The following is a 15,597-nucleotide window of genomic DNA, read 5'->3' on the forward strand; positions in this document are numbered from 1 at the left end:
TTTTGCTACTAGTAACATGGAAGCCCCTATATTTCCATTAACAGACAGATGATGGACCTGAGTGGGGACTTGCTTTTTTTGTGAATGAAGTTGAAGCTTTTATTGGGAACATTTTACATAACATTTGGGATCACATTTATCCTGTGCTCTACGATGAGCACTTATATCAAGGTTTCCATCTAAATCTCCAAGTGGCGTAATTCAGATGAAACCCCCGAGGGATCCATTCACTATAATGAGGCAGAAGAGTAACTCTGGACTCTGTCTGTCCTCTATTCAGTGTTGTCATTCTTTTCAGAAGTGCACAAAACTGTGGCCGATGGCACTTTTATACACACCTAAAAAGACGGACAGAGCCAGATCATAGTCCAAACGGCATCCACAGTGCCTCTATCTGCCTTATTATAGGGAATTTTCTGCCGGGGGTTCCGTCTGAATCACGTATTTCATAGATTTACACTGAATCCCCCAATGTAAGCTTTCAGCGTAGAGCACAGGATAACTGTGAGCCAAGCCTTACTGTGATCTTTGAGAGGCAAAATAAACAAATCAACAGCAGGTGAAGAATTGGTTTTATTTATTTTTTATACCGCTCCTCGTGCAGTATAAGTGATTAGGCAACTTTATTCTTCGGGTCGGTGCGATTACAGCGATTTCAGATTTATATTGAGTTTTTATGTTTGGCAGCTGTCACACACTAAAAGATGCTTTTATTTGCAAAAATTAGTTTTTGCATCGCCATATTTTGAGAGCTATAATTTTTCCATATTTCGGCTGACATCGTCATGTGATGGCTTGTTTTTTGTGAGAAAAGTTGACGTTTTTATTAGTACCATTTTCGGGCACGTGACTTTTTTTGATCGCTTTCTATTCTGATTTTTGGGAGGCAGAATGAACAAAAACCAACAATTCAAGAATTGTCTTTTTAGGTTTTTTTCATGCCGTTCCACAAGTGGTAAAATTGATAAAAACTATTTCATAGAAAAAATAATTATTTTTGCATCGCTTTATTCTGAGAGCTATAACTTTTTTATTTTTCAGCTCATGGAGCTGTATGGCAATTTGTTTTTTGCGAGACAAGATATTTTTTTCAGTGATACCATTTTTATTTACATTTGCCTTTTTATCGCGTTTTATTCCATGTTTTGTTTGGCGGTAGGATGATAAAGCATCGTATTTTTGCCTCGGTTTTTATTTTTATTTTTTACAGTGTTCACTGAAGGGGTTAACTAGTGGAACATTTTTATAGGGCGGGTCGTACCGGACGCAGCGATATCAAACATGTACTTTTTTTTCCCCATAAAAATATTTATTTATGGGTACAGTATATACCTGTATATTTTTTTTTATTTTGTGATTTTTAAAAAAAAAATATTTGTGCAAATTTTTTTTAACTTTTATTTTACTTTTTTACTTAGTCCAACTATGGGACTTTTACTTTTAGCACTCTGATCACAGTTATAAGGCATAGCAATGCAGGAGCACTGCTATGCCTGATAACTGTCAGTGCTGCACTGACGCAAGTTAGTTAGCCCATGCACTGTGCATGATCTAACTAAATTACTAGTGCCTGGTGACCCGGATGTTGTCATGATTAAAGTTAAAGTGGGTTAAAGTGCCAGGAGCTGACACCACGTACTTCCCGACCATGACGTATATATACTGCAAATATCGGGAAGGGGTTAATGATTACCTCCTTCTTGTGACTGACATGTACATCAAAGAGTCGCAACAGCATAGTACATAGGACTGCATGGGTATTAAAGTGGAGTTGAGGTTAAGGCACAAAATAAAGAAAAGATCCATTGGCCGCAGCTTTTTGACTGTATCCACGAGGTAACTGACTACATAGAATACAATTGTGCTAAAAATTAAAAAATAAAAAGTAATGCAAACTTTGAGATTTACTGTAGTGTCAATGGTTTTCCTATATTCTCTGGCACTTATGCGCGTAGCATTTCAACATGATCTCAATAAACAGGTCTGGACATGAAGTTCTGCAAATACTGCTGTGTGCACTTTGTGAGCTCAAAGCTCAGCAAAATCCTAAAAATTTGACATCAAATCAATAAACTCATCTGTAATTATTAATATTTGAGAACATTTGTCCTCAGAAATAGTTATAATATGAAATGTCTGCTCGGGTTACGTGAGGATAAACTAAACAACCAATTTGGGAATAATGTATTCCTCAAGGCAAGAAGACAGAGAGTTTCTTACAGCAATGTTTCATACGTTATTATTGATTTTTAGACTTTTCATCAGAGTCCAATTTTGGGTTTAATTGGTCCCAAGACTCTTACGTTCTGGTTATTTTATTTTAGAAATATTTTGTTAAGTGCTTTTTTTTTACACTTTGTAACCCTAATCATACTGGAAATTAATAGTGCGAGTGTGCCTTTTTGGGATTCTTTTTTACATAACACAAAAATGTTAGTATCTATCAGGTAAGATTCAGTTCGTAATGGATGCTCAAAAATGTCATTGAAAGAAATAAACTACTTAACTGTGGCCACTCGTCCCCATACTAAACAAGACTGGGTGAGATGAGCCACCACTGGAAGAGTTGAGTTACATCAATGGATCTCTGCCATAGTTGGACAGTAGACTACATACTGTATAATAAAAGAGGCTCCACAGTAAACATCTAAATGGGGCAACCATTAAAGGGGCTGGGTTTTGCCACCTAGAACTCAAAAGAATTGTGTTGGTTCCCTTCTTACAATAATTTCTTGACCCTTGGTCCAATCCCACATCCCCTTGCTTGCTAACAGTGCCGTTCTTTCACCACAGGTCCCATAGCAGGCGTAAGTTCTGGTGCCTCTCTGTCTCCCATGGAGGTCTCCATGAGAGGTACTACCTTAGTACCAGATTTTCTTAGTATCATGAAAAAGATGATTCTTCACATGATTTCCCCTTTGCCTATCAGCAAATAAGATGAACTAAGACGGAAGGAAAAAACTGAATTCAATGATTAAGACGTGTCCCTGATACTTTTCTCCATGTAATGAAGGAAGTAAGGAGAAGAAGACAACCAGTGGTTGTACCAAGGGGCCCTTTCCTTTAAATAGGGAGCAATGATGAGAACAAACACCAGGAAGGTGGACTTCATGTTCTCTTCCCTATGAGGCCACCTATCCTCTACATGTATGACACATCCAAATAAATGGGGTTTTCTTTGTAAAATATGAAAAAAATCTATTGATAAAAGGTTGAAAGCTTTGTTAGCCAAGTGTTAAAGTTTCTGTTTTCCTCATTGCATGACCTGAGTCAATATTTAGCTTGTTTCTTCATCTCTAATCCTTGACCTCTAGTGCAGGATACAGCTTTTTTTTTGCTCTGTTGAGTAATTAGAAGGTTATTTCATAGTTTGCTCAAAAAAGAAAACCAGGTCTCTTTTCACGCGTCTCGTCAACCATGAAGATCTCAACCACCCTCCGACTGATCCTTGTTTCTCTCCTTCATGTAACCTGGGTGAGCTCCTCAGATTCTTGCCCAGAAATGAAGACACTACCCATCGATTTCACCCAGGTAAGTAGTCAGGATAGAAGACTTTTAATTTGTTTTTATCTTCTTCTGAATTTCTCCTGATGCTATTAGCTGCCTTTTTTATGTTGTGTATCTATTTTTTTTAAACTTTTTTAAGTCTCCATTACTATAGGATCCCTATTATGTTACGTTGTTTTATTTATTAATGGTCAAAATAACTCCGCGTTCCTTTAACTAGTATTATTGGATAGTAATATGGTATTTTCCAAAGTTCTGCCGCCTAACAATATAAAAGGGTTCCCTCTACTCAACTTTCCTGTTGCTCTGCTTATAAAATCTCTAAATGGAAGAGAGAAATACAGAATTCTCTCTATTGTGTGCCATAAATCCCTATGTTATATACCTTCCCAACAGGCTATCTACTAGTCTTAAATGGGTTGCCCCCTAACAGACATCTTTTAAAATGTGACCTCAGCTTATTGTCCCAGATTTTGCCCCAGGCACCCACATAATCCAGTTATTCTGTTGGGAAAATTATGCTTAAAGGATTTTTCTGGGACTAAAGAGGACCTGTCACTTGCCCAAAAAAATGTAATTTGTTTTACCTTGTTTGAAAGCCGCTGTTCTCCTGAATCCGGCGATGTTTTTCTTTTGTTCCTGTGCCTCTCCGTTCCTGAGATATGGCCTCCTCTTCACTGCGTATAAATCTAGTCTTGGCAGCCAAGTAGGCGTAGTTCTAAAGAATACACTGACAGGAAAGAATTGAGGACCACACCCACTTGGCTTAAAAGACTAGATTTACGTACAAGGAAGAAGAGGCCATATCTCAAGATCGGAGAGGCACACGAACACAAGAAAAACATCGTCGGATTCAGGAGGACAGCGACATTTACATTATATAAATAAAGTACATATTTATGGCAAGTTACACAGGTCCAATTTAAGTTGTTGTACAAGATTAGAAAAGTATCACTGCTGTCTTGCAAGACTAGACCTACAAAAAAAAACCAAAATGAGCATAAACCCTGCTATAACTAAATAAGTAAAAAAGCAAAAGTGCATTTAAATAACATAGGGTTCTTAGTAAACACTGTTTTTGATCAAAAAAAGCATAAAAGCAAGAATAGCACCACACTTGCAGCTCAGTCTAATTAACTTCTTTAACCAGATTACAGCCACATTTACACCAGGTTAAAAAAAACTGCATATTTAAAGTGAGTGACAGGTCCTCTTTAAAGGAGATTTCCAGAGGCACAGGAAAATGGCAGAGCTTGGTGCATTGTGTAATACTATTCTCCTTTATTCTGAATGAGAGCTGCAGTATCATTGAGCCCCACAACACAATGTATTGTATCTGTCCTGTTATCTCACAGCCAGTGGCGTAACTAGTTCCATGGGCCCTGGTGCAAAATTTTTATCTGCACTGCCACCTCTATATTTGTCAGATGTAAGGGCCTTTGTAGCCTTCTAGATCCTATAAAGACATACTTCTAAGTGTAACCTGGCACCTTCCTGTAATAATGTCCCCTTTCTGCAGCAATATCTCCCATCCTGGGCCTCTTTTTGTAATAATGTCCCCCGTCTTAGCCCCGTTCTATAATAATGTCCCCAGTCCTGGCGCCCATCCAGTAATAATGTCTTTCAACCTAGCTCCCTTTCTGTTATCATATCCTCTCTCCTGGTCCCCTTCCTGGTATAATGCCCCCCCCATGGACTCTTTCCTGGTGTAATGTCCCCCATCCTGAGCCCCTTTAAGTAATAATATCACCCATTCTGGTCCCCTTCCTGATATATTTTCCTGTGTCCTTGGCCCCTTATTGTAATAATGTCCCTCATCTTGGCCCCTTCCTGTAATAATGTCCACTATTTGGTATAATGTCCCCCATCCTAGTCCCCTTCCAGGTATAATGACCCCCATCCTGCACCTTGTTTGGGTATAATGAATACCTTCTGGGACCCCATTCTAGTAGAAGGATCTGGTATAATAATGCTTTGTATAATAACCCCCATCCTGGATAACAGTCTGGGGTAACGACTCCCATCCTAGGCCCTTCCTGGTAAATTGTCCATTCTTCTTTCCAAGACATAAAAAATTAACGATTCTTCTTACCTTCCTGAGCTCCCAATATGTGTGGACTCCTCTTCTGTAGTGGGCGGCTGACTTCAGCGTGCCGGCACGGGCAGCGCATGATGTCACTGCCATGCACCGCTTGTGACTGGCACTCCACCAGTTGCCGACCTCTGATTGGCCGGTGGAGTGTATTGCAGCATAGGCCAATACACTTTAGCTGAATGTGCGTTCAACGATGCACATCCAGTTGAGGTAGACGTTGGCGTCGGTGAGCCTTCCTCCTTGCACGGGCCTGGTCGCGATCACACTCTCTACCACCGAGATCGTTACACCCCTGCTCACGGCCCCATCATTAGTGTGATCCGGTCTCCCACCAATCTAATATTAATGACCTTTCCTACAGATAGCAAAGCCTTAAACCAAGACTGCAACCCCTTCATTCTCAGGGTCATGAGGGGCTCAGTGGTCTTAACAATATGCAATCACTTTCTGGAATCGGCAAATCAAGGAAATAGTTCTGTGCATGATCTACCTTTATGTTTTATACGTCCTATCTCTACAGATTAATGGCCTGTGGAACATAAAATCCATAGCATCCCGCGACACGCTGAGTGCTCTGGAAGATTTGAATTATGCTTATGTCAAAATATCTGTAGGAGAGAAGGGAGGAACGTTAACGCAATTCTTCAATCCGTAAGTGTCTTCTCTCCGAGTATTGGAAATTATTGATGGAGTCATCTAACTCATAACTTAACATTATCCATTAATATTGTTTGATTAGAACCAACATTATTATGGTGGCACTCCAGAAACAGTTTTCTATCTTCTGGAGGAGAGCTAATTTGCATACTTGTTTCCCATGTCACATTGCTTGTACGACTTTGTACACCAGCTGGATCTCCTGAATAAGAACTAGTACATCTTCAGAACTTTATGAACAATAAGGAAGAGACTATTGTCATGTATGGAGCTTAAAGTGTAACCTTCCTTTTAATTTTTCTTTCATAAGTCAATAAAAAAAACTTTGTAATAAATCTTAGCAGAGAAATCTGCTTCTTTCCCCTCCTGGACTGATCTTTCATTCTAAATTTATGGGTAAAATCTGTGTTCAGTGAAGACAGATTTTCCGGTTACTGAGATAGGAGATGACAGTTGGTGCTTTTAAAATTCCATGGAGAGGGGAGGAGCTAGAGGCGGAGACAGACATTCTACTACACATGAAAAAGATAGATAGAGAAAAGGGGCGCTCTGGGTGAAACCTGGGGATTAAGGACAGGGATGGGGCGAGAAAACTGCTCACCTGACCGGATTGTGTACCCCTGCACAAACCCGGGAATAGCCTGTAGAGTGGAGGTCCACAGTGCCGTGGTGCTGCTGCAGCTTGGGTGGTCACATGACCGGCAGTAATGTCACAGCAGGTCCTCCTGAGGCGCAGGTCCTCAAGCAAACTAGACTGCCAAGGGAAAGGCAGCTCCTGCCGCGGACCCTCAGAGAGGGACAAATACAGAGCAGATGAAGGACAGAGCCGCGGTCTATGGAACGCCAAGGAATGGATGGTGAAGAGGAAATAATAAAAATACCTTTATTAGGTCAATAAAACTACTATACATGACAGTTACAGTTCTCCATAGAACTTTATCAGCACCAACTGTCATCATTTCCTATCTCGGCGATGGGAAAATATGTCCTCATGGAAGACAGTATTGAGAATATTGAGAATGAACGATCAGTCCAGGAGGAGAAAGTAGCTGATTTCTCTGATAAGATATATTAGAGTTACTTATTTTCACATGTACGATTGATTTATGAAAAAAAACCTAAACAACGGTTATTCTTTAAATTTTCGAGCTCATGTATCACTAACAAAATAACTTTGCCTTAATAATTGCAGAATATCGGAGCGTATGGTTAGTGGACCATTTGATTTAGAGCGAGTGAGCGATGGGAAAGAGACTCTAGCTTACAAAAATGTTTTTCAGAAAGGTAAGATATCTGCATGCTGATATATTATACCCTGGGGGGTGCGACTTTCCAAAAACGGCCAACTTAAAAATGTTATCCAAGGTTTAGAACAAGAAGGCTGCTTTTGTGGCGCCCCTGAGGGTTCGGTCGCCGCAGGGGTACTGCATCTCTTTAATGAGGTGTGGTATTTCTCCTTCGAGGTAAGGATGGTGTAACTGTCAGGACCCCACCTCTGCATTCATCACCACACCTCTCCCACCTGTGGGGTACTTATATGCACCAGGGTGCTGCCCCAGCCGGGATAAGAGGAGATGGGGGAACCAAAGTTAGGGGGAACCTAGTAGTGGGTGAGGGTGGAGGACGCACATTTAGGTTACACTTAATAATTCATATTTAATAGCCAGCCATCTTAAATTCAGGGTCTTTTGATTGTGATCTTCATCACTGAACGTGGCTTTCTGTGTGAACCTGCAGTTGATGGGGATACGGTCCTCGTATTCTGGCCTTGAGTCAAGGAGCAGGCAAGGGTTAACGGCTGTCTCTACCCGGTCAAGGTCCGTACCTAAGAAGGCCTGGAGGGGAGCGGAGGAGTAAAGCTCCGCAGGCAAAAGGATCCCAGGGGGATGCAGACGGAGCGGCATACGCCACCTGTCCTCACTATTCTGTCACTTTAAGTCTTAGTCGGAGAAGCCCGGAGGCTCAGTGGATCCCACCGGGTAACGGACGGAGCGGAGTCGCCACCCGTACCCTTGTTCTGTGCATAGACCAGAGGGAGACCCGGCCTTAGTACATGTGACTCACCCCCTGGGCCATGTTGTGCAGCGTTGCGCATAGCGGGGAATACCCGGAGCCGGATCCGATAGGGGTAGTAGTCCTCGTGGCGGTGACCCGGTCCGTGCCCAGGGTGTCAAACTAAGTGGCGGTGCTTGGCATAAGATGTTGTTTTGTTCGACTACGCCACCCGTTGATTGCGGCTATGAAGCCGCCGCTGCAGGGCAGACCGCTGAGGCCGGTGGTACGGTGGTGCAGCGTGGATGGTATAACCCCCAACGGGAGGGGTATAGCCTCAGGGCAGCTGGAAAGGCAGGGAGGTCTGATGGTGGTAGTGGTAATGTGGCAAGGAATCACTGAGACGTGCGGTTGCAGTTTTCACAGCTTTACTCACAGTTCTTTATCAGGTCACTTGTGCGCAGTAAGGACCACCCGAGCCGTGCTGCGCCCACCAAGTGAGGGACTCGACTAACTCCCAGGCAATTCCGGAGCGTGGTCCAGGGCTCCCCTCTCTTCCTTTCTACTGGCCGTCCCCACCAGGGACCCACCTTTGTCCGGCTCCCTCGGGCCTTCTAGTGGTGAAACCTTTCCCGGCTTCCCTGACCCTATATGGTGTGCCTTCCTGGTGGATATGGTGAGGGGTCGCGCCAAGACTTGACCACGACCTCCGGTTCCTGGCTGAGGATAATTGGCCTCCACCAGTTTGGGATCCGGTACCCTGTTCTGCCAACCCTTCACCCGTTATTCCGTGGGATCTCAGGGTTCCCTCTTTACTTGCGTCTCTGGGCCTTTCCTGGTGTTTCTGTTCCTTCTTCCTGTTACTTCTCTCTCTGCTTCAGGCCTCCACTTCAGGCCTGGCTCTGGAGCTGGGCCCGGACTGAGCCACAGCTCCCTGTCAGCCCTCTATGGCTGAGCTCCTCTCCTCTTCTCCTCCTGCCTGAACTCAACTCCCTAATCCAAGATGGTGCCCACCTTTTATACTCCCTTCTGACACCCGAGCCCAGGTGACCAGCACCCAATGGGCTCCTACCTATGCCCAGAGTCCCTCCCCTCTCTGCTCCTACACCACTGGGATGTTCCTCCCCCCTCCCCACTCCAGCCAGGGACAGAAGCTGTCGTACCTGCACATCTATCTGGTGGGAGTACCGTTGATCTGTCCCCCGGAAATGGGGTGAGTGTGGTGCATGCAGCTAACTGAGCTCTGTTCCACGCTCCATCCTTACCCGGGAGTGGAATATCACACCTCTGGTTCGAGGTGCAATACCCCTGTAGCAGCCGAGTCCTCGGGGTGCTACACATGCACCACATACGGACAGGAGAGGACCTAGTGGGAACGTCTAGGAACACTCTGGTGCGGGGTCCTGACCAAAGCACCTGAACTACTCGGAGGTTGTCGGACCCCCGGTCCTGGTGGCCGCAGCGCGCCGTGAGGAGCAGGGAGAAGCCTTGCAGCTGTGCATTCTACTGTGAGTAAAGCTTGGAAGACTACACCTATGGCCTCCGGTTTCTTATTGCAACGCGGCACTGCACGACACCGCACCACAGCTCCCACTACAATTCCCATCCTCCTGTTCCCTCAGCCCTGAGGTCCTGCTCCGCCTGTGGGGAGTAGTACAATCTGCTGCTGCCACTACATCCCGCCTCAGAGGACTGAACGCAGTGCTGGTGGAGGATCACCAGAAACCACAGGTGGCATAGTCAATAGAACCACTCGATTAACACCAAAACCTGAAAGCCCATTACATCTTTTATTGTGACGGCCCTGGGCACGGAACAGGTCCAGGCCACGGCTACTACCTCCCCCTAAACATCTGACCCGGCTCCGAGTACCCCCATCTCCCAGGGTGGGCTGCGAGCGTCACACTTTCTTCCGAAAACAGCACCATACCTTGACACAAGCTGGATATGGTATTGTAGCCCACCTTTAATTTCCATAATGGAGCTGAGCTACAGTAGGGAACCCAACTCATGGACAGATGTCGCCCTTTTTTTTGGAAATAAGCAGCACATTATGAAAAATGGTCATTTCTGATGTTCTCCAAAATCAAGGTTGATCCACTGTCAAGCCAAGCCAACCGATTACAGAATAACTTGGCTTTCTGTGCCGAAAAGAATTCAATCTTGCCCTTGTCTTCAATCCAGATAGAGTGGCCTCTTTTTTAATTATTTATTTCTAGGGGACATTTGACTTGTATAAGTGTAGCAGATTTTTTTCACATTTTTAAGAAACTTTCAGAAAGTTTTTATGGGTCAATTCAGTTCTCGATTGCCCTCGAGGGGTCAATATATTAGAAGCTACATGCAAATCACCCTATTTTAAAAATTCAAAATAGTATTTTGAAAATGTCTCAACCCTTCAGAATAAATGAAAATGTATTTTTCCCCCCTTAAAATGTAGCTTTAACCTCAAATTTTTCATTTTTACAAGGAGCAATAGGAGAAAAAAAAAAGTTTGTATTCTACAGTTTGGGCGCACGGCATGGCTCCGGATTGGAGCAGCGCCATTTTGCTTTTGGAGTGCAAATTTAGCTGGTTGACAAAACCGTGTGTCAGCTTATTTTGAGCAAGAAAAGTTGTACTTTTTATTGATATCATTTTAGGGCATATGTGACTTTTTGATTGATTTTTATTAAATTATTTAAGAAATTAGGCAAACTAATGGGAAATCAATATTTTTGGCTTTGTTTTTTATAGTATTTTTGGGCAGGGTAAATAGTGTGCTCGTTTTAGAGATTGGGTCATTCTGGACATGGTGATATGTAATATAATTTATTACCATCTCACAATAAAATCCCATTAAAAAAAGATTGTGTGACATCATATTCATATTTTTATTTTTTTTAGCGTCAGGGGTCATTTTCTTTGAAACAAGCTATGATTTTAGCGCGTGTAATTTTGGGGATCGTGACTTTTTGATGGCTTTCTATTCATTTTTTTTCTATGTGAAGAGACTAAAAAATAGCAATTCTGGCTTCTTTTTTATGGCATAAAGAGCTAAGCTAAGTAACAAGCCAGTCTTATAGTTTGGGTGGTTACAGACATGGCGATGTCAAATATTTGGTTTTTATAAATGGGGGTAAGCCATTTTAACAGTTTGGGTGGCAGCTACAGCAGTGATCCAGGACTCATTTTGAGATTATCAGCTTCAATATGAGACCAGAATCGTCCCTGTCCTCATGACCTGGCCCAAAATAGTACGGATGAAAGAGACACATTTCACTTTAACCCCACGATTTCTAGGGGCCACTAGTAGCCAGGGCCCAGGACATACTGTATCTCATAAGTACTTGCCTACTGAGTTGCCACCTTGTAAGGACTTATAAGATTCCTTGGCAGGGAAAGGGTTACGTTACCCCTCTGAATGCATTATAATAATATGACAACCTGATTGGAGATTTCCTAAATGTGATGTCTTTATTCTCTTTTGCATCCAGAAAGCGGGTTGCTGCTGACGTTTTTGCAAGTTCATTCCGACGTGTTAATCATAAACTATCAATCCAGTGAATTAATTAAAACATCAATCTTATTTGGTAAGTACTGTGTAAATATATATATATATATATATGTACTGTATGTAGTACAGAGCAGTGTTCACATTATTTACTACGTAGATTTACATGTGCAATAACAAGAAGCGACCAGTGGTTTCCTGCCTGCCCCATCATACACCACTAGGGGCAGTGCAATCATAAAAAAATACAGACAATTGGTCGGGGTCCCTTAGAATCAGGGCTGGTTTAATGTTTGTTTGTTTTTTAAAGTTGTGGCCCAAAGCCATGAATTTTTCTATGAGTGGAGTAAAAATAAAAAACACTCCAATCCACTGTCTGTTACCATTAATGTTCAGCACTAAATGAGACTATCATTAAGACCACCTATTATTTAGCAGTGAATGGTGGTATTATTGTAGAGCTGAATTGTAATTTTATTAGGATACTATTTGGGCACATATAATACATATGACGATATTATGTGAGCGGTATTATTTTGGTACTGTATGATGGTATTATGGGGACTTTGTGTGCAGTACTATGTGCACTCTGTATTTATTTGATGTGTTTTTATATGTTTCTTTACTTTGCGATGTTTTTTATTTGGTCTCCAAAATTCAGCATTCTTTGGGCATTAAGTATTAGAATGTATGGATGTATTATTTGTAGGCATTAACATTAAGAAGCAATGTATATGTGTTACTGTATATGCGTGACTTCTTTCGACAATTTTATTTATAGAGTTATTATAGTGTTTTATACCTTCTCCATATGGCAATTTCGTAATATCAAGTTCTGTCTCTAGTGAGATCGTCTACATATCCAGAATCAGAGCTGGAACATTTCAAAGATTGGTACAAATGCAAAGAACTGACCATTCATAAGGAGTTCAACATCACTGATTATGGTAAGAAAATTCTTATCGTTGGGGTCATGGTGATAAGTCTCCTTTAATTTGCAATGTTTTGCTTTGTTGAGAAGGGAGATCGTTAATAGATGGGTCACTGATGATGGCAGCAGATTGGGTGTAACTACTTTCTTGACGTCTTCCAAGATTCCAGAAGATATCTATCATCTATGGTGGTCCATGAGTTGGGGACTACTAGTAAAAGGGGTGTAGCAAGGAGACCGCCATATAAGCCCTTAGCCAACAGTGACCAAGTCGAAAAGAAAACCTATGGCTGTCCTTAACATGAAGTAACCAACCCCTTTAATGAATTCTCAGCTGCTTGTGTAACTCATCTCGGCAAGGTCTCAAACTCAGTAGTATGGAAGGCAGAAACCCTAAGTGAGCCCGTGAGTTTGAGAGAATTTTCTCTGCCTAAAAACATCTGGAGAATTCTTCCTTGCAGACATAACGCACTGAAATTTACAGATACCATTTATCTCTATATCCAAAATATTAGAAGTAAGAAAAAGAAAACGCAGAAAAGTAAAAGTTGGAGATTTTTGCATAAAGTTACCCTAAAAATAAAGGTGCGAAAGAAAATTGCAATGTACACAGGTTCATATAAATGTAACACTAATGTTTGTGTGTGGCAAAATGCGTAAATAAATAAAATAAAATTATAGCTAAGAATGTGGAACGGTGACAACAAAAACAGTTCTGGTAGATGAAGAATAAGTGCATGACGAGAGACAGAGAGAAAGAACGAGTGTGGATGAGAGAGAATGAGAACCACTGGCTCCACAACCAATGTGACGCCAAGCTGGTAAGGCACCTGGAAAGAAGCCTGGAGGGGTCCGGCATCGTACATTATGCCACCATTTGTGACGGTCCCTTGTGAAGGGTCCATTGACCTCACGCCACCGCTCTCGAATGCTTTCATGGGGCAGAGCAAGACGGCAATGGAGGCTGGAATGGAGGTCTGTCCTCTTTGCTGATGAGTCCCGTGTTTGTCTTTGGCACAATAGTAGCTCGAGTCTGGAAACTTCATGGAAGACCGATAAAGAGACCATCATAGCCATAATCTTAGATGCAGTATTTGGTGGCATCTTTTTTTAAACAAAGTCAGAATAAGACTTTAAGGGTATGTTCACAGTAAGCTTTTTTTCTGCATTTTTTTCATCGTTTTTTAATGCAAATTTTCAGCTGCTTTTTACAGTACAGCTAAGTCTATGAGATTTCAGAAATCTCATGCACACACGTTGTTTTTTTTTCTCCTCGGTATTTTGTGTATTTTTGCATAATAGAGCATGTCACTTCTTTCAGCATTTTTCACCCATTGAAAGCAATGGGTTTGTGAAAAAATGCTGCAAAAATCGCAGGTGTCAGGTTTTGCAGCGTTTTTTGTGCCAAAACCTGATGAAATAGCACAAGAGACAAATGTAACATGACAAAAACGCAGCAAAAAAAACGTAGCAAAAAATGCAAGAAAAACCTGCTTTTTTCTGCAGCTTCTTTACTTCCAAGAGATCAGGTTATGCTGCAGAAAAAATACTGCTGAAAAAAGCCCTGTGTGAACATAGCCTTACTCTTTGATAGATCCACTCCTGACTTATATATATATATATATATACAGTAAGTATATACCGTATATTAATATTTTATTGATTATTCCGCTTTACTATAATGGATATTCTTCTCTTTAGCACAGAAATGTTACGGACTTTTCCAACAAGAAGCATTTATGGAGGAAACTGAGGTTTGTGTTTAACAAACAGCATCCAATAATCCACGACTTGTTTCCAAAGCAAACATTCTGATGTGGTTTACGCCATTACTTAATTTATTGATACTGTTTCATTAATGCCAAATGATGAAAAATCACAGCAGTGCTACATACAGCTCCACCTAGCTCAGCTTCATGGACTCTCATGATTTTTACATGGGATGTAAATTGATGTTCTAAGTGAATTTAAGATTTGAAGAGAGGATTCCTACAAGAGGCATCCTTGGGACATGCCATAATTCTTTCAATGGCGGGGGGTCTCAACCTAAGTCCAAACCCAGGGCAAAAAAAAAGGAGAAGACCATTGTGGAAGTCTATAGGGAGCAATAAAAAGAGCCGTCTTGCTTGGCTTGCGTTCCTCTCTCAACCCTTCTGCCCTAGGTTGAGATAAGCAGTCAACATCTCCATTCTATTAATTTATGGATACCCCAGAGGTTAGAACCCAGAAATAAAATATAATTGCCAGAATACTTAGGCCACATAGACAATATTGACTTTTTCTCCTGCTCTTTCCACTTCTGTAGGACAAGTTTACTTCTTGGCATCTTGTGGCTAAGTCTACCAGTTCTATGGACCTCCATTATTACATGAGAATCTTCTACACTGCCCGGCTGGAGATCAGTAAGAAAGAAGGAGAATATACTTTGAAAGAGATCATCTCCACGTACGTTCACCCCTAATCTTAACTATCCCCCAATAACTGTTTTGGAGTCACGCCAGGTGTTAGTGTAACACAGTGTCAAGCTGTCTCAGCGTACAGGGGGGTCAGGGGCCTGAGCTGACCCTAGACGGGGGCCCTGACTAATCCCTCAACCTGGAGGTACTGTTAATGGTACAGAGGTCCAGGCCGCCAGCGTAACCCTAAACTCCTGAATATCCCTGAACCTAAGTAATCTAGTCCTGAGAAGGACCCCGATCACAACAATGGGAAACAGGATAGAAAATGCCCAAAACACAGTACTAGACAAACGAGACAGTACAAGGGGAAAACCAAAAACCACCTTGCATACAAAAACTAACACCACAATTACAGAGGGAACAACAACAGGTTAGGAGATAAATGATAAAGGGAGGAAGGGAACAAACCACACCGCATACTCCTCGCTCCGAACTCCACCAAACAACGATCCACTCTGAAGGT

At 42.1% G+C, this 15,597-nt stretch overlaps 1 protein-coding gene across 1 annotated transcript in view; it reads left to right on the top strand.

The window, feature by feature from the left end:
* Positions 1 to 3,342: 3,342 nt before the first annotated feature.
* Positions 3,343 to 15,597, top strand: part of LOC141155136 (uncharacterized) — a 118,833-nt gene continuing 106,578 nt past the window's right edge. Inside the window, exons 1-7 of the mRNA XM_073641813.1 lie at positions 3,343 to 3,531; positions 6,123 to 6,253; positions 7,452 to 7,543; positions 11,728 to 11,823; positions 12,590 to 12,691; positions 14,377 to 14,429; positions 14,981 to 15,120. Of these exons, the coding sequence (XP_073497914.1) occupies positions 3,418 to 3,531; positions 6,123 to 6,253; positions 7,452 to 7,543; positions 11,728 to 11,823; positions 12,590 to 12,691; positions 14,377 to 14,429; positions 14,981 to 15,120 (728 nt within the window). The 5' untranslated portion in view covers positions 3,343 to 3,417. The remainder of the gene's footprint in view (positions 3,532 to 6,122; positions 6,254 to 7,451; positions 7,544 to 11,727; positions 11,824 to 12,589; positions 12,692 to 14,376; positions 14,430 to 14,980; positions 15,121 to 15,597) is intronic.

Source organism: Phyllobates terribilis, unplaced genomic scaffold (assembly GCF_046119375.1).
Source record: "Phyllobates terribilis strain yellow unplaced genomic scaffold, ASM4611937v1 Scaffold_7__3_contigs__length_470593459, whole genome shotgun sequence".
In the NCBI taxonomy this organism is placed as follows: domain Eukaryota; kingdom Metazoa; phylum Chordata; class Amphibia; order Anura; family Dendrobatidae; genus Phyllobates; species Phyllobates terribilis.